The sequence below is a fragment of the Thermobia domestica genome, chromosome 9 (assembly GCF_964235325.1).
Source record: "Thermobia domestica chromosome 9, izTheDome1.hap1.1, whole genome shotgun sequence".
NCBI lineage: Eukaryota > Metazoa > Arthropoda > Insecta > Zygentoma > Lepismatidae > Thermobia > Thermobia domestica.
The window spans coordinates 135,598,102-135,621,318 of record NC_137462.1 but is presented as its reverse complement, the minus strand read 5'-3'; the positions used below and the strand labels follow the sequence as shown (position 1 = coordinate 135,621,318).

The following is a 23,217-nucleotide window of genomic DNA, read 5'->3' as shown; positions in this document are numbered from 1 at the left end:
AGATGCTCAGTTTGTCAATATTGTATATTAATATATAGGATTCGAACGGGGATGCATGTAGTACGTTAAATGGAGAGAATATTACGTGGAAAACTCGTGTTGTTACCAGTGTCAATTGTGTACTAGGCAACATTGTATCTGCATTATTCGTAATTAGAGTAGACCCCACAGATTAGACTTGGCACTTCAATTAATGACGAAATCTTTAGTGTTAGAAATATATAGCAGCTGTGTCACATGACAAAGTATAACAATGACATCGTAATTTTTATTCATTTTTCTATTTAGTATTGTCGCAGCTTCAATAAAATTTTTATGTGTAATATCATAGTGTAACTGGTTATATTGTCATTTTAATCGTATTAGTTTATTTTCCTAAGTTAACTCCTCACCCCTTTATCAAAATATTCGTTCATTATGAAACACATAAAAGTGGCGAAAAATCATTTGAAAACTATTGTTTTCTCAGAACATTTAATTGTAAAAATGTTAAACATTTTCCTTTGGTAAAACGTGGTTTCGCATGCTTGGTTGATTGGATCAGAATTTATTACCTTTTTAGCACCGAGACTACATGAGACTTGGATCCACAACTTAACGAGGAATCCAAACCACATGAACTCCCATCGCAAATCGAAGCCGTGTCTCTTGCGCCGAACATACGTACGTTACCGATATAGGCACAAGAGGCTTTGAACATAGTTTCGCGTTCCATACTCAGTAAGAATTAAACATAATCTAATTTAAGGCCAGTTTAAGTGTGTAACGTTTAATTAAATACATATCCAACCTAGAGGTTAAAGAAAAGAAAATAATACATAACATTAGTATAACAAAAATCCTAGCAATTAGCTTGATGGTTGAAGAACAGTATTATAGAATAACATAATTTAGATCAAGTAAGAAATTGCACTTTTAATTGGAATTTAATTTAAATATAAATTATTATTAAATAATTTTTACATTTTCACAGATTGGTCATTCGAATTTCTTGTCAATCCAAATCTGCTCTTCTGCATTTAGAGGATAAATTTGGGGCAACTGTTAAAGAAGCTTGCCGTTTAATAGAAGTAGGGCATGAATTAAATCTGAACTTAATTGGCGTCAGTTTCCACGTTGGATCTGGTTGTCTGGAACCAACTGCATTTAAACGTGCAATTGCTGCGTCACGAGTAGTGTTCAATTGCGCATCTTCTGTGGGTTACAATTTCTCCCTCTTGGACATAGGAGGAGGCTTCCTCAAAACTGAAGAACTCAATCTTCCAAAGGTAATACCGGTAGCACATTTTTATATCAGTATATAATCTAAGCTGCCAAAGATTTTGCTTTAAATACAAATATTAAAAATGTTAAGATATACCATCTTAATATATCATAATACTCAATACTGAACAAAATTTTCTGTTTTGAAAGTTAAGTGATAAATATTTTTCTTTACGATCACATTACGTTAAACTTTCTGCTTGGGCTTTAATTTAACTAAAAAATACTGGGCATCCAAATCTGAACTTGATACGACTATAAATTGTTTGACATGTTATTTGATTTATTTAGTGTCCTTTGGGAAACGAGGCTAAGTGACACTTGAATTTCAGTCCTACACTTTGACTCCAACATTTCTTTCGTAACAATTCACTTTAATTATCCGTCTTCTTAAACTAAATAGGCTAGTCATGAGGCATTAATCTAAACGTTTTATTTTAATTTACCAGTACAATGTAAGAATTTTGCTAGAAGTTAGTATTTGAATTAATTCATCCCGTATCTAACTCGTCTCTAATGGGTACCTAACGTAAAGCGTGTATAACTTAAGGATAAATTAATTGAAAATCATAATTAACTGGCTAAATTACAGTTCTCCGAGCAAGAAGAATATGTATAACAAAAGTATTTCAAGGATGTATTTGTAACCCCTTGCCCAATTATGAATGCCTATTTAAATCAAAATGCTATTTAGTATATAGGTCATTTGACTCAAGTGTGAACTATGTTCAAAAAGGCATTTTAGATGGTTCATCCACTACTGTGTTCGAATAATTTAAACATTTTGTCTCCTTAGAATACTAATTTCAATGAGAGTTAAGTGGTAAAATCTCAGATCAACTGGAATGTATTGTTGACGCATACCAGTAGTCCAATTGCTGCTACATGTAGCCTCTTGTTCTTCAATATATGGCTGTGATAGATTGGGTTTGATAGTGTCGCTCTATACACTCGTAAAGTTCCTGGTTCATCTCTTAAGTTGTATAACAAAGCAAACTATACTAATCATGTTAAATGAACTAAACACATGCCTTTAATATGTAGGAGATTGTGTGAAATTGGACATGATTCCAGAAAACAATGCATGCGGCATATCTCCAGCACATATTTGCCTTATACTTGAGCTTACCCAGGTAAGAAGACGAAATCAAAATACATATACGAATTTAGCATTCAAATGAAATAAAACGAAATGAAATTTTTGCTATTTATGTCCCACGGTTATGCCGACTAGGCTAAAGGAGATGGTGATGATGATAAATGAATGAAATGAAGAAATTGCAATGGGAGGAAACGGGAGAACCCCGAGGAAACCCACGCACACGGTGTTTGTCCACCACAAAATTCCCTTGGCGGGAGCAGGGTTTGAACCCGAGACCCTATACACCATAGGTGAACGCTGTACTACTGAGCCACCGCGGCCAAAATTAAGCATCGCTAGAAATGTAGAAAAAGCCCTTGAGTCGTGTCAATATCATCTCAAAATTTGTCACTTATCACTTATAATATTATATTTATACACATTTCTTTCATTTCACAAACTCATTATTTTGACTTCACAGGTGTGAGGAGAGAGAGGGAATAAAATATAATTTAAAAGCAGACTCTGATATAAAGGTGCTGCAAATACCTCTTCTGTCGAGTGTTCTTCCAATTTGTCACATAAGAAATCACTTACTTTTAAAATATAACAGTAAAGAAAAAATTGCAGATTTACAATTAGTGTTGCCTATGAGACAAGATTTGGAACTGCTTCGTCTCGTAAAGTACTAATGAGAGACTTATGACTAAGTGCGTATCTTGTTTTCTGTTTCCTCTCCTCGAGTGGGAAACATTATGTGCCACCATTTACATATCGTTGCCTCTTTTAAAATATTTATTTGATTAGCAAGTTTCAAATAAGTACGGTACTTCCTGTTATGAAACAGAAATATTTAGCTCGAGGCTTCTTTGTGTATTTTGTACTTTGTATTAGAACATAGTAAAATTTATACTGATTGTTTGATGTCAGCAATTTAGTAAAGATCTCGTCTTGAGGACTTTGTTTTAGCCATCAATAGCTTCTCGCATTAAGAGTTATGGTTACAGACTTGTTAAACAGATATGTGTAGGAAATACTGTACAGAGATACAAATAAACAAATACTAGACGTAATTTGACAATTTTGCATTAGAATAATTACAACTGGATGGCTTTTTTATATCTAGATACATTATATACCCTGTATATGACTAGAGCATAACTGCATTGTTTAAATGAGCTGTAAGTTTGGATGCAGGTACTAAACTGAATGAATTAATACAGGGTTATTCAAAAAGAAAGAACAGATTTCAAACATTTATTTCGTCCGAAATACAAAAGATAGAAACATGATTCGAAATTGATTAAGAAAAGTTTACAGTTCAGTGAGCATTTCGCCGTCAATTTAATAAACAACCGCATCATAAGCAAATTTACGAGTGGCATCGAAAATTCGTAGAAGATGGTTGCATCTGTAAAAGGAAAAGCACGGGACGTCCACGCACATCGAACGAGAATGTCGAGCGTATTTACGAAAGGAGCCCAAAGAAATTCACATCACGAGCAAGCAAAGAACTTAACATTCCTCAACCAACGGTATGACGAGTTCTAAAACATCGTCTGCAAATGAAGCCATACGAACTGCAGTTATTGCAAGCATTGCATCCTGACGACCACAATAAAAGGTACGAATTTTGCATTAGCATGTTAGATGATATGGAAGAAGAAAATTTTGCTCAACGATTATTTTTTTTTTTCCGATGAATCCACTTTTCATCTTTCTGGTAATCGCCATAACGTTACAGCTTGGGCAAGTGAAAATCCTGCTTTAGGTATTCAACATGAAATAGATTCACCAAAGATGAACGTCTTCTGTGCGATATCTGTAACCAAAGTTTATGGGCCTTTCTTCTTCATGAAGAAAACTGTGACAGGATTAACCTATCTAGACATGCTTCAAAATTGATTATTTCCCCAACTTGAAGATGATTCAGATGACTTCATCTTCATGCAAGATCATGCCCCGCCTCATTTCTCTAACCATGTTCGACGTTACTTGAATGACACCATTCCAGGACGTTGGATTGAAAGAGGAGGAGCAGAAGATCAACTTTATCGCCGGTGGCCTCTCAGGTCTCCAGATCTCACTCCGTGTGATTTTTATCTATAGGGTCACGTAAAAACCGCGTTTTTATCCGTCCTATGCCTGACACTCTTGAGCGTCTAGGACATCGAATTGTTGAAGCTGTGAATTCGATAACTAGAAACCAGCTGATTCGTGTGTGGCAAGAAATGAGCCACCGTTTTGACATTTGTCGTGTAACACACGGTGCTCATACTGAATGCACACCATAATTACTAACAATAAATTGTAAACTTTTCTTAATCAAGTAACGTTCGAATCATATTTCTATCTTTTGTAGCTTGGAAGAAATAAATGTTTGAAATCTGTTCTTTCTTTTTGAATAACAGTATTCTCAACGGCAATGTTCGTTCTGGGAGGATTAGAATGTTGAATTCTGAGATCAAAGTAAGAGCACCATTACAAAGAAGATTTCATCAAATATATAGAATGTTACTAACTGTCATAAAAATATTTTGTGATTATAATAGTTTTTTTTTTTTTTTTTTTTTTTTTTTTTACCAAAGTGCTACTAGGTACGCTCAAAAATTAATTTAAAATAGTCCAAATGTTTCTTCACTTTACTAATTTAACATGGGGAAAATAAAATATTTAAGAATCTCGTCTAAAAGCAAAGTTTCCGAAAACTGTGTAATATCTATAAAGTTATATCTAGTAATTAGTTTATAAACCGAAATGAAATGAAATGAAATCTTTAAGTTTTACGTTCCACGCTTATGCCGGTTAGGCTAAAGGAGACGGTGATGATGCGCGATGAGTGAAATGGTGGAATGAAGAAAGTGGGGGGAAACGGGAATACCCCGAGTTGAGTTGATTTTAGTTTAGCGTCCCTTTCAGCAACGAGGTTATATGAGACGTGGACCTACTGATTAACGTATAATCCGAACCACATTAGCTCCCGCCGGGAATCGAACCCGAATCTCCCACGCCAAAAGCGCGTATGCTAACCGCTTAGCCACGAGGAAGCTCGGGGACAACCCCGAGAAAACCCACAAGCACGGTGTTTGTCCACCACAAAGTCCACATGGCGCGAGCTGGAATCGAACCAGCGACCCCAAGCACCGGAGGTGTAGTTTATAAACCGAGTTACATATGACTAATTTGTGACTCTTGGAGATACAAAATGTCACTCCAACTAGAAAATCTGATATGTGACCTTTTTCCCTGTTTGAGTTATGAACTTCACATAGTGTTCGCTAAAAAGTAAAGCGTAGATTTCCAAATTGCTGTTACCACTAACTGTACATGTGACAGAGCTAATTTCAGATACGAAAGTTTAAGGTATTCTTAGAAACTATATGTTTTAAACAGTTTATTTCTTTCTCCTGAACAATATACTCTCAGTTACATAAAAAGTTTTCTAGTTGGAACGACGCTATGCATTTTAAGCCTCCCGTGGGGTACAATAGTAACCTGATAGAAACCCAGCTCGTGGCAAATGTTAAGTATTTTTCGAAATTCATTTCAAACAGTTCAGCGCATCTCCATAATGATTACACAAATAATGCCAAAAGTATTATGCAATTGTCACCCCTCCATCTCCATTTAGAAGAAAGAGATGTACGGTAAGCTGAGACAAGTGCCCACATATCTTCAATAAAGAGTTGGTATATAGAGTTTCATATAAAAGGAGAAACTCGTGAGAGACTCTGGTTTGGAGCACATTTTTAACCCCCTATTTTTTAGTATACACATTTTAATCAAACGGATACTATAAAAATCCTACCAAGTGCTTTGTTCAGGCTTCATTTTTAAGGTATCAGGTGATAGACAACTTCTATTTTATTTTTGTAATACGTGAGATAACCTTGTGGTAAGTTTGTATGTCCCAAACTATATTGCTATATAGACTAAATAACATTTTCTTAAACTAACAATCATTCTTTACTCACCTCTACTTCTTCTTTTCAGTCTCCTCTATCAAAGGAAAAGCTAAAACACCTAATTTCGTTGGTGGTTGTTTTCCCTGAAATCGTGAGAGTAGAGTCTATTTCTGCTAGACCTGTACTAGCAGTATACTAATATGAGGCTCATTCCATGTGAAATGAACCAATGCCATTTGCCCTTATGTCATGGATTTTCTTCATATTTTTTCTTTGGGTAGATACCCATGAGAAATGACCACAGGAATATTTGCAGATTTTTATCTCTTAAACGGAACTCAGGAAAAATAAATGAAAATCTGGCATTTTCCGAGACTTCTGCCGCGGAAAAATCGACACGTAATTTTAAAAATTCTGTAACTCCCTTATTTTTCGGCCAATTGAAGTGTTTCTGGTGTCAAATTAAAGCTAATAGTCTCTACTATTCAGAACTACTGTTGAATCAGAAAATGTGGTTCATAGAAGAGAGATACAAACTCTGAAACACAATTTGTATGATTTTTATGTTATTTTTGTAAAAAATCATATCTGCTAAATCACTGAAAACACAACCTCCATATTTTTACCTCAGATTCACCTACATATGTATGTTCAATAGTGCAAAAATGAAAAGGGTGTTTTTTGTGGTTTGTCAGTAAGAAATTATAATGCAGGGACACGACTTATGGCACGTTATTAACATTTAACATTAACATGTTATTAACTATAGAAATGTTGCATTTTGTTGGAATATTTACTACGTGGGTTACGTTTGGCTTGGTTGAGATGAACGCGTAACGTGCAAAAATTAATATATTGAAACATTATTTTATGAATACGGAAGGATATCATAAATATTGAAGGAAGTCAATTGCAATGACATTCTCGCTCACTCACTCCCCATCACACATACCCACGTTACTATTACTAGTGGGTCTAATGACCAGGTGCCTCACGTGAATTTCAAAAATTGCGCCGTATAGAGTGGATGGCCGCCATTTTGAAAAAGTTTGCCGCCATTTTGAAACTGTACATTGGATCACTTGATTGTTAGATACACTAAATTTTATACGTCTTTTGCTTCTATTCTCAAAATTTCAAGTCAAAATACTGAAAATTACGACCTGGAGTGTAGATGGCCGCCATTTTAAAAATCGACCGCCATTTTCAAAGTTGGCATTGCTCCACTTTAATGGTACGCACAGTAAATTGTATATGTCTCATGCTTCTATTCATAAAATTTCAAGTCGAAAACCCGAAAACCGCCCTATAGCGTGGATTGCCACCATTCTGAAAATCTAGCCGCCATTTTGAAATTTTACTTCTGTTCTATTCTATAAAGCAAATTTCGAGCGTCTCACGGTTCTTACCTCAAAATTTCGTGATATTTTGTAATATTTTCCTTGCTTTTTTTTGCTAAATACACAGTGGTATTGAAATAAGACACTGTGTCTTGGATACTCCATGATTCAGGGACAAGGGTTAATATTTGGACTTTCTCATCAACACTGCTGGCAGAAAACTTTGCGCAAAGTCTCTCCATCAGACTTTCACAATCCTTGCATTTTTTGTCTTCATCCACCTCATTCTTACAGGACTGGGGCCCTTCAGTACCAAAAGCGTTTGCTGCTAACCCTGTGAAACTAGCAGCAAGACGACTAGCCTTATGTGTTAAGTATGTGCCTCTTCTGTCCACTTTTGTTTTGGTAGCTTTCAGTGGTGAACAGTTAAGTAATTCATACGTTTTATTAAGTTTTTCTGAGACAGATTCATCTGGTTCGTAAGCGTCATCAGAATCAAAGTTGATTTCACTGTCCGATTTGCTGCTGTTTGCTATCACTGCTTTCCTGCAAGATATACACAATTTCGTCCCAGAAATTAGTTCAATATCTGAAATCTTCTGGAAAATGCCAGCGAAACAGATTTTAAACTTTTCACTACCCTTTTCTTATGATTTTGAAAAGGATCAATGTATGTTCTCTGCCTGTCTTCATAAAGAGATAAATATTGCTTTAAATGGAAATCACAAATAAATTTCAAGTCACAACATTTGGCTCTAAGTCTGATAAGTTCCACATCACTTGCTTTCATATCACACACGGAAGTTACTTTCCTGTCTGGAACTTCCTCACATTCCTCATACTGCCTGCAAACCGAACACTGGTCACCTGGTTCCATTTGTAACATTGTTAGAATAACTTCAAAATACCAAATAACAGTCACTCAGTAACATTATATATATATATATATATATATATATATATATATATATATATATATATATATATATATATATATATATATATATATATAAACTAATTGCCGAACGTCAGTGATGCTCCTACTTGGACTCGGTCTGCGTTTGGATTTTCCTGTGTCTGTCTGTTTGTATGTCTGTCTGTACCACGCTACAGGGCGCAATTTTCGGTATTTTGATACGAAATTTTTAGGATAGGACTACGAGATACCCTAAACTTGCTGTCTAGATTTTGGCGGTGATCAAAAGTAAAATTTCAAAATGGCAGCCATCGACTCTTTACGGCGCAATTTCCAGTCTTTTAACACGAAATTTTGAGGTAAGAACCGTGAGACGCTCGAAATTTGCTTTATAGAATAGAACAGAAGTAAAATTTCAAAATGGCGGCCAGATTTTCAAAATGGTGGCTATCCACGCTATAGGGCGTTTTTCGGGTTTTTGACTTGAAATTTTATGAATAGAAGCATGAGACACATACAATTTACTGTGCATACCATTAAAGTGAAGCAATGTCAACTTTCAAAATGGCGGCCAATTTTTAAAATGGCGGCCATCTACACTCCAGGTCGTAATTTTCAGTATTTTGTCTTGAAATTTTGAGAATAGAAGCAAAAGACGTATAAAATTTAGTGTATCTAACAATCAAGTGATCCAATGTACAGTTTCAAAATGGCGGCAAACTTTTTCAAAATGGCGGCCATCCACTCTATACGGCGCAATTTTTGAAATTCACGTGAGGCACCTGGTCATTAGACCCACTAGTAATAGTAACGTGGGTATGTGTGATGGGGAGTGAGTGAGCGAGAATGTCATTGCAATTGACTTCCTTCAATATTTATGATATCCTTCCGTATTCATAAAATAATGTTTCAATATATTAATTTTTGCACGTTACGCGTTCATCTCAACCAAGCCAAACGTAACCCACGTAGTAAACATTCCAACAAAATGCAACATTTCTATAGTTAATAACATGTTAATGTTAAATGTTAATAACGTGCCATAAGTCGTGTCCCTGCATTATAATTTCTTACTGACAAACCACAAAAAACACCCTTTTCATTTTTGCACTATTGAACATACATATGTAGGTGAATCTGAGGTAAAAATATGGAGGTTGTGTTTTCAGTGATTTAGCAGATATGATTTTTTACAAAAATAACATAAAAATCATACAAATTGTGTTTCAGAGTTTGTATCTCTCTTCTATGAACCACTTTTTCTGATTCAACAGTAGTTCTGAATAGTAGAGACTATTAGCTTTAATTTGACACCAGAAACACTTCAATTGGCCGAAAAATAAGGGAGTTAAAGAATTTTTAACATTACATGTCGATTTTCCGCGGCAGAAGTCTCGGAAAATGCCAGATTTTCATTTATTTTTCCTGAGTTCCGTTTAAGAGATAAAGATCTGCAAATATTCCTGTGGTCATTTCTCACAGGTATCTACCCACAGACAAAATATGAAGAAAATCCATGATGTAAGGGCAACCATAAAATCTGATATTGGTTCATTTGACATGGAATGAGCCATGATATGATTAGCTAAGTTGATAGAGACAATTATGCAATTTCTCTTTATTCTATCACATTCAAATTGCATCAGTTTTAATGTGATTTGTTAGAAGTGATTTTTGAGTGTGATTTTTTTAAATCTATGTTTCATAAGTAACGGACCATAAATTAAGTATTTATTCTTTTCCATTTCCAGTATGCTGATATCATTAACAACGCACTAGATGAATATTTCCCTATTGAGAGTGGTGTTGAAATTATAGCAGAGCCCGGTAGATACTTTGTGATTTCTGCTTTTACATTGGTCTCTAAAATACTATCCGTAAGAGAAGTAGTGGATGGCAATTATGTGAGTTCGTATATGTATTATCTTAACGAGGGAGCTTTTGGCTGTGGTGCGATATATGATCAAACGGAAATAGCTCCAATTCCGCTCAAGGTAATTATGCTTTTTTGTTATATATATATATATATATATATATATATATATATATATATATATATATATATATATCAGCCTTCACACTGATGAGCAGTAAAATTCCTTTACAAGTAGTTGGAGTGTCATTAAAGGGTGTTACTGATGGAAGTATCTGTATCACTGTTAGAAAAATTCATTAGACAATACACATAATATACTATTTAACAGTGTGTATTTTTTATAGAAAAGTACGAGTAAACAAATAATCTATTTCAGCAGAATAAGAATTATAAACTATAATTGGCAAGGAATGGCATACTTCGCATTTGTAAAGAATGGCACTACATACCCATTTTTCTTGAAAACTGCAGGTGACAATTTCTTTCAAGTATTTTCTAAATGACTGAAGCAAGTATTTTAAAGCATGTCACCTATCGAATGATGTAATACATTATCTTTTGAGAACATTATTCAATAATATATTTTGTCACTGACAATATGAGAACAGAGGCATGTGTTTTCTTTTCGCCTCGGAGAAACAATTCCTGAACGAACGCTTCACACTTATGTCCAGAAGCAGCTCATTGATTAACACAGGTCATGTGGATAATTTTCTTGTATCTTAAGCATCTGGACCTTGCGCCAACAAGCTTCATTCACAAATAGTTTAATACGTCGCTATACTTGTGAGTTTAATTAAAGACATTTTTAATTCTTTGTTTATGTGGTATCGCTATGGTTACTCCCTCAAAACTTAAAAAGTATACCGTTGGTTTCCAAGTATAGCGACAGTCAGTGACTACTACCCGTGTATAGTACCAGACCATAATTTTAGACTAGAGTACAGTGTTCATTAACTTCTTGGAATAAAGTAACGACTGATATTTTCCTGTAAGTGAAGGGGCCGTCTGACTTTGGGCCATAAATTGAACCACTGTCACATCATCCCTCAGGATGCTTTTTATGAACTCATTTCTCTCCAGATAACACTGGAGATAATTCGGGTGGCTTTGGCTCTTTGATTAGCAATATCGGCGCCCATGCTGAACGCCCTTTTCCCCTGCAACCAAATATCTTATGCGTTACGTAATGGATGTTTACCACAATATTTTTACTCTGTTGTCTACATTCCGTACCCATTGATCAGTCCTTCATTTAGCACAACATCCATTTCTGACGATTTCGCTGGCCATTCTAGGAAAAATTTGTCACACTTCAATCCTTTTTCTTCAAATGATTTGCTTCACTTATACATCTCTCAAATGAACACGAGTGAATTTCCATACACAGTGCAACTGTCGATAGAATTCAGGGCTTGGTGCCTTGTCAATGAAGAAATTGGGTAACACTATTAGCCTGGACCTATGTCTATGTTTCCAATAGTGCGGCCATTTTTACAGGTGCTTTCGAAACATACGCACAATAGGCAATACCACAATATGGCGTGCTTGTGATGTCATGGACTCTCTTAACACGTTCACTGCCAAAGGAACGGATATTCATTTTCAGACGCCAGAGAAAGCTTTCTCAATTATATCGAACCGAAAGTGGTAGTAGATTTCTAGCACTTCCGGTTTCAGAAAAGATAATAGAGTGGAGCTAAAATATGTTCCTGAGACGCTGAAATCATTCCAGAAAATCTGTTCTTGCTGCCTATTGCCGTTTTCATTCTGTCGCGATCATCGTTAAAACTGGAAGAGCTACTTCCGATTTATAATAGAGGGAATGTATCTACTCCTAGAACAATTCCCGTCTTTGTAGGGAGTTAAAGATGAAATGCATTCCTGTGCTCTTAATCTATTACAGAGAACTACTTCTGGCTATCTATAATCTATTTTGCTCTATAGTGAAAGTCATTGATTTCTATCACTTCCGATTTGAATATCAGCTCAATCAGTGAATTCAATCCCAAATTCTTGAGTCTCAACATCCTAGACTAAACTGACTTGCAATGAACCTCGCTGCTGCTGAACTATCCATTCTTCCTTTCCATAGGCCATTTACAATTTCAACCCTATGTGATAAAAGGCACCGTTTTAAATATCCAAAAGCACAGTAATCCACGACAGTAACATCTGAACTTTTGAAGGAAATAATCTAGAACGGAGCATCATTTATATCAGTAGCAGTTGTCATGTTTAGGCCAGCTGTGTTTAGCCATGTGCTTGAATTTTTGTCTTCATGGAGTTCCACACGTAGGTGTCATGCCATATATTGTTATTGTTATACCTGCGTAAGCTGGGGATAAGACATTTGATGATATTGTTTGACATTTTTTCAACCTTACGAACCTTACATCTACTTCTATATAAAAAACCAGTGACAAACAGAAAACTTATCGAGAAGCTTTTTTTCTGTGTTTACACACAATGTTACATTGATCCTTTTCATGATTACCTCTGTAGATGATGGTATAAACGTTTTGCAAGCTATTTATCTAAACCCATGCTCTTGCATTGTCATAAATATATTCCAGCAGTCACCAGCTGCTACTGCGGGTCTTGAACGCCTCAATTTGCGATGAACTGAAGGATTCCCTGTTTAATTTATCACATATAATTGTTTGTTAACAACCACTATGGTAATGGTTTTTTACAAGCCGCTGTAACTTGTATTTTGTTTACCTCAAATCTTGTAGGCATCATTAATGTTCTCCTGGGATTTGATTCTATTGGTGGTGTGGGTTGTGGAGGAGTCTGCTGAGCATAATGACTAATTAAAAGGCTAACAATAGGCTTTCCTATTACAAAGCAATTATTTCGACACTGCTATACTATGCGGTAAAAATTGTACATTTTGGATTGGAATGAGACATCATCATCATTTAATAAGTAATTTTCTTTCAGTTGGAATGTGTCGACATAATGTAACTCTGATACACAACAACTGTGAGAGTAATATACATGTACAGTTTAGTTTCTCTGTGAAACCCAGTTTGACGTACGTTACTAGCTGAAAGTTATTCCGATTGAAACGGATCAGACTGTGTAGTTTTAAATGTAATGTTGAATTAGCAGAAAATTCAACTAAACTAAAATTGTCAATATTTGACACTTCAATGAAGCTAACATATTTATTGTCGTAACAGTTAATATGAGTTCGTCGATGTCAAGTAAGTTCCTAAGAGCCGACCAAACTAGAAAATATATATTTAGGCTTGTGTTTGGTGGGTCTTGCTTCTGGGATAGCACGTTGTTATATTATATATCATCTTTGTGACGAGTATTTCTTTGATGTCGGCTTACTAATTAGAGGCACCATCGAACGGAATTAATCCTTACCAACTACTCTCCCGGCGGCCAACCTAAGAAGAGAGCAATTTGAGATATTCGAAGGCCATACGCTAGATGTTCTTCTGTAACCGAGAATTGAAGAGATATACTCCCGTCTATATTCGTCATCATAAACTAACCTGTGTTTTAACCATGCTAGAGTAATTATTCCGCATTGACACCGTCCAGCCGAGACGTTGGACTACATCAGGATAAAAAAGTTCTGAGCACATGCAACCGAACGTTATCACCACCTAGAATAGAAGATGGAAAGAAGGTACTAATCTGATGCTCCCTTGGTAGAACAATAGGTATGAGTGTTATTAAAGATTACTGGGAAATTAATTAGTTTTAAGTTCTACAGGTAGCGTAACATGACTGGACCACACCCAGAAGTACACTTTCAAATCTTACAAGGTTATAGTCTGAATTTACGAAATGATCTAAGGCGTATTTAACATAAACTATAATTTTCTGATCTACGAAAACTTGCGAAAATACAATAAATTACAAAAAGCTACTTTTCGTGAGACCGAGTAAGTCTTGGTCACAGAACTTATGTATTAACCCTTGATCTTTTCCTTAAGATCAATGCAGCAATTGTTAACACGGAACTCTGTCATAGAAGGTTATTTAATTTTCAAGTATATCATCTGAGGGTCTGCCACCACTTTTATTTCAATTTCTGAAAATCAGAATACTTATTCGCCAGTGTTATTTCCGCAGTCATTGAGTAACTACTAATCCAACTTTCAATTAATGCAGTTGACATGCATTGAAGCGCTATGGAAATTCTGTCATGATACCAGAACTTGTTCCCGTGAGACCGGAATACAGCAAGTCCGTCAAGTGGGGAAAGTGAGGTAAATTTCTATAAATGCGGATGAAGAAATACGAGGTCTTTTATAAAAATGATTTAAATAAAAATAGAATAAATTGGGTGAAATGATAAGTCACGGGAATAAACCAGACAATGGATGGCTAGTGTTGGACATTGGTTAGAGAGTGTCTTGTTTGATCTCAACAAGAAGCATCATGGCTTCTGTGGCAGCGAGCGTTGAATATTAGCTAATTATCATATTAGGCCCTTTTGCCATCAACAAAAAGTATAGGAACCTTGGTGAAGTAGGCAGATGGCTGTAGAAACTAAGATTCCGTTAAAAAAGTCTAAGACGAAGATCCGCGATGGAACAATTAATTTCTCCATTTCTAAACTCACAACACAAAACTGTCCAGCAACATGTCTAACTATCTGTCCTATGCCTTGGGCGAGTGCTAGTACCACGATTCTTTTAAGCGAAGAGATTTCATAGCTCTAATAACCCCGATAAACATGCCGACTAACTAATGTTTTAAGGCTAGTTTCTTGAGCTTTTAGTTTTTTCACTACTGCTAAGACACGAGAATGAATATAGAAGAAATCGATCAGGGGAGGTAGATGATTGAGGGCTTAGACGCTGAATCACTACTAACGTTTGCTGGAAATTAACTTACCAGCAAGCTAGCGATAGCGAAAACAAAGGAACAGATTATGACTTGCCTTGTTCTTTTGCCCAGATTTCTGCACGTAGGGTCACGAAATTGGACAGAGGGTAGCCGAAGTACATTCATTACCAATGGTGTAATTAAAAGTCTCCATTCTGGCTTCTAAGTACCGCAATAATATTGAATTATGAGAAATAATAAATGCTTTTTATGTTTTACTATGTGGAGTTTTCATATAGAAGAGTATGAACCTTTCATTAGCCTGGCTAAAAGAACATTCTAGTTTAATGAGAGACCTTTCTAGAACAGATCTCTTCCTGTTTCATGCTATCACCAAAGGGCTTTGCAAGCGTCTATAGCTGTGTCAGGAATCTCTTAAATGAATTATTTTACATAGTCACCATCAAACTCCACCACCGGAGATCTACGATTAAAGTGACTAAATTGTCTGGCAATGAAAAGGGCTTATTCTTCATTTAATACTGATATTTTCCTCACTGAGTAGGAAGAGCTTATGATTATGAATGATCCGTTATTTTCTTTCGCTAGCTTCTCATTGTACCTAATTACATTCAACTAAAGAACTTAGCGCCCTTACTTTCTAGTAATTCAATGTTTCCTTCCTCGAAGGATCTTTGTTCGAGGTGGATGTAATTCACAGTACATGGTTCTATTGTATTTTCGATAATAAGTGATAAATTTCAGTACATGTTTAAGTAGTAACAATATGCATATCATACTTTAAATACTTCTTTTGTTAAATTTAAGGTAAAATTATAATAAGTTATATCCTCTTTTAAATTGATCAGACGAAATTGATTGTTTAGATCTGAGGTAGAACGTAGTTAATATGAGAAGTCCTGTTTGCTATACAATATCTATAAAAGTATACATCATTCTATGTAAAAGAGTTTAAAATATTTTAGTGTAACAAATTGGGAGTATATTCACATAAATTGTAGGGTATCCAGGCAGACTAGACCAACAAGCATTTTTAAAGTTTCGAGAAAAATGGAAAAGAAAGTTTGCATAACAACTGTAATATGTAGGAAAAGCCAACCACATTGAAATTTATTTAGTAACTTATGTAAAGAGTTTTCTTTGAAAGCAATATAATTGTTAACCTTAATATTTCAATTTTAATCTTTTTTTTAAAAAAATACTTTATTCTGATAGCTGGTCTATTTTAGCAAATTCTTCGGATGATTGTGATAATCACATTAACCCTAATCTTTGATGAATGCCGAGAAAATGAACTTTTCGTGGATAGACCTTCAATATGAAAAGTAAACAGCAAAACTGTGAGAACAATTGCGTAACTATATATTGAGAAATTGAGAGGAGAAAGGGCACGAATTCCTTAATGCTTTTGAATTTAGACTCTTTTTCCACCCAACTCCTCAATCGTGATAACTAAATCAACACTTTGCCTTTGAACAGCATGAACTTTTTGCGTACATCATGCAAACAGTTTCCACGAAATTTCTAAGCATCATAATTACTACCGTATCTGAATAGAGCTACTCTTGTGTCGAGTCGTCACCATGGTAGGGTAAGCTGCTGAAAAAGTCATGATGAACAGACCGTACAAGAGGCAAGAGTGTCAACAAATCTTTGTACTTAGCGTTAGGAATTGGAATTGATTCTGCATAAGCAGGGTGCACAGAATGAAACGATATTATCTTCGTTTTACCTGGTTATCTTACACTGAAATCCCATTCCATCCACTGTTCTGCAGAAGGTGAAGGTTTAGTTCATAATACGTAGCTGCCTTTAGTCGCCTTAAGAAGACGAAGTTTCAACAATTCGACTGATTGGCCGGGTATGAATTGCTTTCGAACGGTTAAGGCACCAGACAAGTCAATTTGAACAAAATATGTATGTGTTAATCGGTTCACAGAAACGTTTTTTTTTTCATCCGACTGTCTGTTATCAAAGTGACACAGTCTTCTGGGGTGAACAGATATAGGCAAGTATTCTTTTTTCTCTCAATGTCTCCAAAATCCGAATCGTTTGGCAAGTAACCATGTCTGGATTCTAGGAATGTGTGTTCCAAACTGTCGAATCCTAAAACTGACGTGGCATAAAACATTAGGGCTATTATATTCTTGTTACGATTCTGTCCTCAGCTTGAGTCATTGAACGAATACAAATATCTTTTATTTTATTCTTTTGTTGCTGAAGAAATCGCAAAATGCAAGATGTGACCGCAGTGACCCGCACATTTATTTCAACGATGTATAACCATAGCTGTATTTTGTAATGTACTATATTTGTATCTAGTTATGGAATAGGTTGTGTCTTCTGCATATCAAACGTAAAAATCAGTACATCTGGATCATGTTTGTCTTTCTCCGTCATTTCTTTCATCTTTACGATTGCTGCTGAAGACCTCTGAAGATGCTGCTTATGGGATTCTTCCATAGCAACTGTATGATCACTGTTTCCCTGTTGTCGTTGGATTTAAACATGTCACATGTTTTGCAAGTATCTTTTCGAGGAACACGAAAGTTCAAAAATGGGAAGTTCGTCTTAAGAACATATTTATACTTCGTAAAAAATACTGGGATTGTTGACGTTTCTTCATATTTAGCACGATAGAGTTCATACATTTTTCTTTGGTTGAGATCGAGATGAAGATAATTTCTGTTCGTCATTGAATAGTGGGATTTGTAACTTGGGAAAGAAGCTTTGTTCTTTCACGAAGTTTATTCTTTCATTGGGAAGCCGATTATAGGGTAAATGGACTCGACGAAGATGTTTTGTTGGCACACCATCGCGTGACAGTTTCTTCTTTAGAGCCCAGTTCAAACGACAGCTAGATATACTAAGAGTTTTTAAAAGCACAGTGTTGCACACTGTTATGCCATTCAGCACGTACACAATTTTCTTCCCCTGGAGTAACCTTTGTTTTGGTGGAAGACATTATAACTGCAGTTTGTTCCACGAGCCCAACTCATAGAATGACTTCAAATATGCCTACGCATTTCTTCGGTTAACTTGGAGCGTGTGTTTCTTTTGCAGGAACAGAAAAACATTTCAAAAGTCTTGCCAGGTTTTACTATCCCTTTTCTATTCACATAGGGCTTTCCTCTTGATCTCTTCTGTTTTTGGTCCCTTCGAGATTGATGCTGATTCCTCACCAGACTACTACTTTCTATACGAACTTCACCCAGTTGATGAGCATGAGATTTCGGGAAAGCATTATCATTTGCCGTAGAGAAATCTGTATTTCCATATCTAACCCTCACATTGTTTTCTACTAATGATCTACTCATATTTTCACTAGTAGGCTGCCACACATCATCACTGCCATCACTTAAATTGCTGTCTCCAGATGATTCCCTTCTGTGTACGGATTTAAAATTTTTACACATTCTGTCTTACTGCACGAATAAAAGTGTTTAGTGACAAAATGCTAAGATCACATCAATATAGAATAGGCCAAAAGAACCCGATCTATAAGGCTTTATCAAATTTTAGAGATTTCATTTCCTACCACGAATCCACTGCTCCTTCACCCGTTGCTGTTTTAGCCACGGATTATTCTCAAGCTTTTGATAGGATTAACCATGAATACTTATTCAAAGTCCTTGAGAAATATGGTTTTGGTTCCTCCTTTATTTCTCTTGTACGAGGAATTTATACACATAGATTGACAAAAATTAAAGTTAATGGTGGCTTAAGTAACCCAATAAACATTAATAATGGTATTTTGCAAGGTGAACCAATGTCAAGTTTATTATTCACTTTGTTCCTTGCACCACTTATGTACGCAACTGAACGTTTACTCCCTGGTGTCTCTGTCTACAATACCAAACTCACTGTACAAAGTTATATAGATGATTCCCATTATTGTTTACAAAATCCGGCCGATATGAATTGCCTACAACGTTTATTAACCTTGTATCAACAGGCTTCTGGAGCGCAACTCAATCACAGAAAAACAAAAATATTATGTATTCATCCAGAATACAATGCTTCATATAGCAACTACTATGATACGTTTCAATGTGTCAAAATACTTGGTGTATGATGGTACAATACTATCAACCAAACCGTAGAACAGTCATATCATCTTACAGCAAATAAAATCCGAAGTCTTCTTATTACTCAGACAGCGAAACATGAACATTTTTAGTAGAAACTTATTTCTCAAAACGTCTGTTTTTAGTATTTTCAGCCACATTGCACATATTTTACCAATGCCAGTTAAAATATCTAACCAGTTAACCAGTCAAGCTTTGTTTTTCTTATGGCATTCCAAAATCTTACGCGTGGCTAAGAATCAACTCTACCTCCCCTCACGTGAAGGAGGCATAGGCTTTTTGCACATAGAAGCACAGGCACGTGCTCTTCTTATGTACAGAAGTTGTAAGCTTGTCTGCGAACACGAGACTTTGATTACGGCTGTTATTATCAATGTCTGCTTCCACTGTTTAGACCTTCAGGCGCCAGTACACGTCTTTCCTTGAACTACAAATTTCCTCATTTACGTGATGTCATACTTGATATGATATACGCCTTGCTAGCAAAAGATCCCATTGAAACTTGTTCGGTCAACAACCTTTACTGGCGCTATGTTCGCTTGTGGGTTCCTAGTATTCCCAATGTCGTCTTAAAGCACCCACACAAAAATTGGAATGCTATATGGAAAAACATCAACGCTTCCTTTCTCACCCACAACCAACGTACAACCTGGTATTTCATAGTCAATAATGTATACGAAACATTGGAGAAACTTTACAATATAGGCCTATGTATTGTAAATAGTCATATATGCCCATACTGCAACAATCTCGATACACTAGCACATAAGTTTTATGGCTGTTCCAACGTACCAATCATCTGGACGTATTTTTGTATTTTAATTAGTAAAATTTGTCGTCTTTCACCTCATAGCTTCACTGTAACAGAACTTATCTTGTGGCCTGATTTTAATTATTTTCCGACTTTTAAAAACAATGCTATTATCTGGATTACTATACAGACAATTATGTTTCTTGTGCATACTAATAGGCCGTATCATATAGAATTATACAACCAATATTTGAAATATCAGGCCAGCCTTCTCTCTCCTGCACGAAAAAGGAAATTTTTTGCTAACTATTTAACTGTTCTTACAGAGTCTTTGTCCACGCATGTAATATTAAAAAAATACAACAAAGAAGAAAACTCTGTAATATACCTTTGTCACATCAGCTCATGATAATGTAGGTATAACTCCTGGAAAATCTACTAATGATAATGTTACTTGCCTGCCCCGTGCAGACATCTATGTATATATACATTGGTTTGTTCATTATGTCATGTTTTTTGTTTTTTTGTTATTTTTTCTCCTTTTTGTTTTGTTTAATTTTACCATTTTTGTAAAAAATGAATTGATTATATTTTTTTACATTCTTAATATGTTCATGTATTTTGTTTGTTGCTTCTCAATAAAGAAGATTTATTATTAAAAAAGCGGTAGAGCGTCCACCTCCGGTGCTTGGGGTCCCTGGTTCGATCCCAGATCGCGCCGTGTGGACTTTGTGGTGGACAAACACCGTGCTCGTCGGTTTTCTCGGGCATCTCCAGTTTCCTCCCACTTTCTTCATTTCATTCATTTCTCATTATCACTGTCTCCTTTAGCCTAACAGGCATAAACGTGGGACGTGAAACTTAAAGATTTATTTTATTTTTTCAATTTCGCAAAAAATTGATACTTTGTCCAGTCTGGCTGGATACCATCCTATCTTTCCAAAAAATAATGTATAAATCTTTCTCTTTTGGTAAATAGATTATTTATATTTCATAACTGATAGTAATGAAGGAAAATTATGTAAGTCTACAAATAATAGATTTTTCTTAATCACAACAGAAATGTGCGTTTGTATATATATTATGGATGGGTGCAATTAAGGAGTTACGAGTTCAATTTACCCTTGTATATACAATATAATATATTTTTATTATTGTTTTCTAACTTTATGGTATTTTTTGAATTTAAGGTTTTCTAAATAAATTTTATGGTATATTTTTTAAAAAAAGTGAAAAATGAAGAACTTAATGTGCAATACGCCATCTCCATTAAAACTTATTTATAACAAATAATTGACTACTTGGTGAACAACCAATTAGTCATTATTATTAAGAGGGAGAGACATATAAACACATGCCAATGTTAATAATTGTGCTTTGTTTTGTTTATACCTTTATAAGTAATCATTATACATTTTGTGATATTTCTAATAACATAGCATCTAAGGAGAAATTTTAACAATGTTACTCAACAAGAAGCTGATACGACGTTCGATGAAGTACATTAGTAATTTCATATGCACAAGTATTTACATCAGCAATTTATTCCCTAAATGCCCGAATCTTGAATTTACCTATTCGACACGGGAAAAATATCGACTTTTAATTTTGTGAATTATGCTGGTCCATTTTGCTTGTTATATGCCAGTAAAACAAACTCTAATTTACAATGTGCAGTAGAGTTATTCTGCTCAAAGATAGGAACCATCTTTTCTAAACACAATAATTTTTCATCCTACTACTAAAGATTGAAAATCACATAGACCATGACTGGTTATAACGATCTTCTTTCGATTGTCGCCTATCATGGATATAATTATTCATAATCATCTTAATTTAATTTACCTACATAATGAAAACTATTGTTATGAAGAATTAGCCTATGCAGCTATAACTGTGAGGCATGAAATATTGAACAGAAATATTTCTATTTGAGTACATGTTTCTATATCTTATATCACTTAACGTATTCTTCAGTTATTGTAACATGTTTCCAAATTGGCTCTCCGAGGCTCTTGGGGAAAGACATTTTGTAGTCAGTTACTCATTTTTGCTGACGACAACAAACGAACATGTGACGAATAGAAGTTAGCGCCTTTGAACATATTGTTGTTATAAGGGTTGGTTCCCATATGTAAGTAATCTTATATGTAGTTCGGATCCCACCTTATGTTGTAAGTTTGTCTCATTTACCGTGGTGTCATTCAAACTATTTAATAGTCTGCTTTGTATTAATACTATATCAATGTTTGTATTAATAAATAGGCTTAGTATTAATTCTACATGAATACATTATTAAGCAATTGTGTATTATTATTATTATTATTATTATTATTATTATTATTACTTTTATTATTATAGATTACAATAGTACCATTAAATAATCAGGTTAAAAGTACTAAGCCATTCAGTATGCTTATATTCACATTGTTAATAAAACTCACCAAGTATAGATTTATTTAATTTGATTTTTTAAAGTTTAGCGTCTCAATACATTTAGTGCTTATTATAATTCTGTATTTTCATTATCACGACAAAAGTATCATAAACTAATTCTTAGTCCAATTCATAGCCTACAAGTGGAAATGTATTTAGGTCAACTCTATGGGGTCCAACATGTTCTTCGATCGATCGACTGAAGGAGAATGTTCTGCTTCCGAAGCTGAGCGCCGGAGAGTGGCTTCTCTTCAAAAATATGGGGGCGTACAGTTTTGTGTTGTCATCAACTTTTAACGGATTCTTCGAGGCTAAAATATACAATATAATTTCTGAAAGTACTGCGTAAGTTCTTGAATTTAAAATCTAATTTAGATTCGTAAGTTATCTCAGAATTTGCACATTATTTAAGTAGTATTAACTTTTTTCAATTTCTTTTTTAAATTCATAAAGCTTTGTCTTTTCATTGTCAATATCGATCACCTTCAGTTAATAATATGAAACATTTTATACACTTATATTTTTCATCGTCTTGGGTGGGGTTAGGCTGAGAGGAAAGTTTCATTTATTATCCGCTTAATACCCTTTTATGTTCATCTTCTAGCATGTCTTCTCTCAAGGGAGGGTCACGAAGTGGCTCCGCTTAGATTCAAACGAGACAATTTTGTTTGCATTTGATATGTTATAACTATAGGGATACCGGAATTATACGTGCAAACGGACGGAATATCTTGAGTTACAAA

The 23,217-nt window shown here is 35.0% G+C and overlaps 1 protein-coding gene across 1 annotated transcript in view; it reads left to right on the top strand.

Annotated features, from left to right (window-relative positions):
* LOC145661031 (ornithine decarboxylase-like) overlaps positions 1-23,217 on the top strand; it is a 63,580-nt gene that overhangs the window by 25,826 nt on the left and 14,537 nt on the right. Inside the window, exons 4-6 of the mRNA XM_081726468.1 lie at positions 974-1,268; positions 10,257-10,499; positions 22,611-22,819. Coding sequence (XP_081582594.1) covers positions 974-1,268; positions 10,257-10,499; positions 22,611-22,819 — 747 coding nt within the window. The remainder of the gene's footprint in view (positions 1-973; positions 1,269-10,256; positions 10,500-22,610; positions 22,820-23,217) is intronic.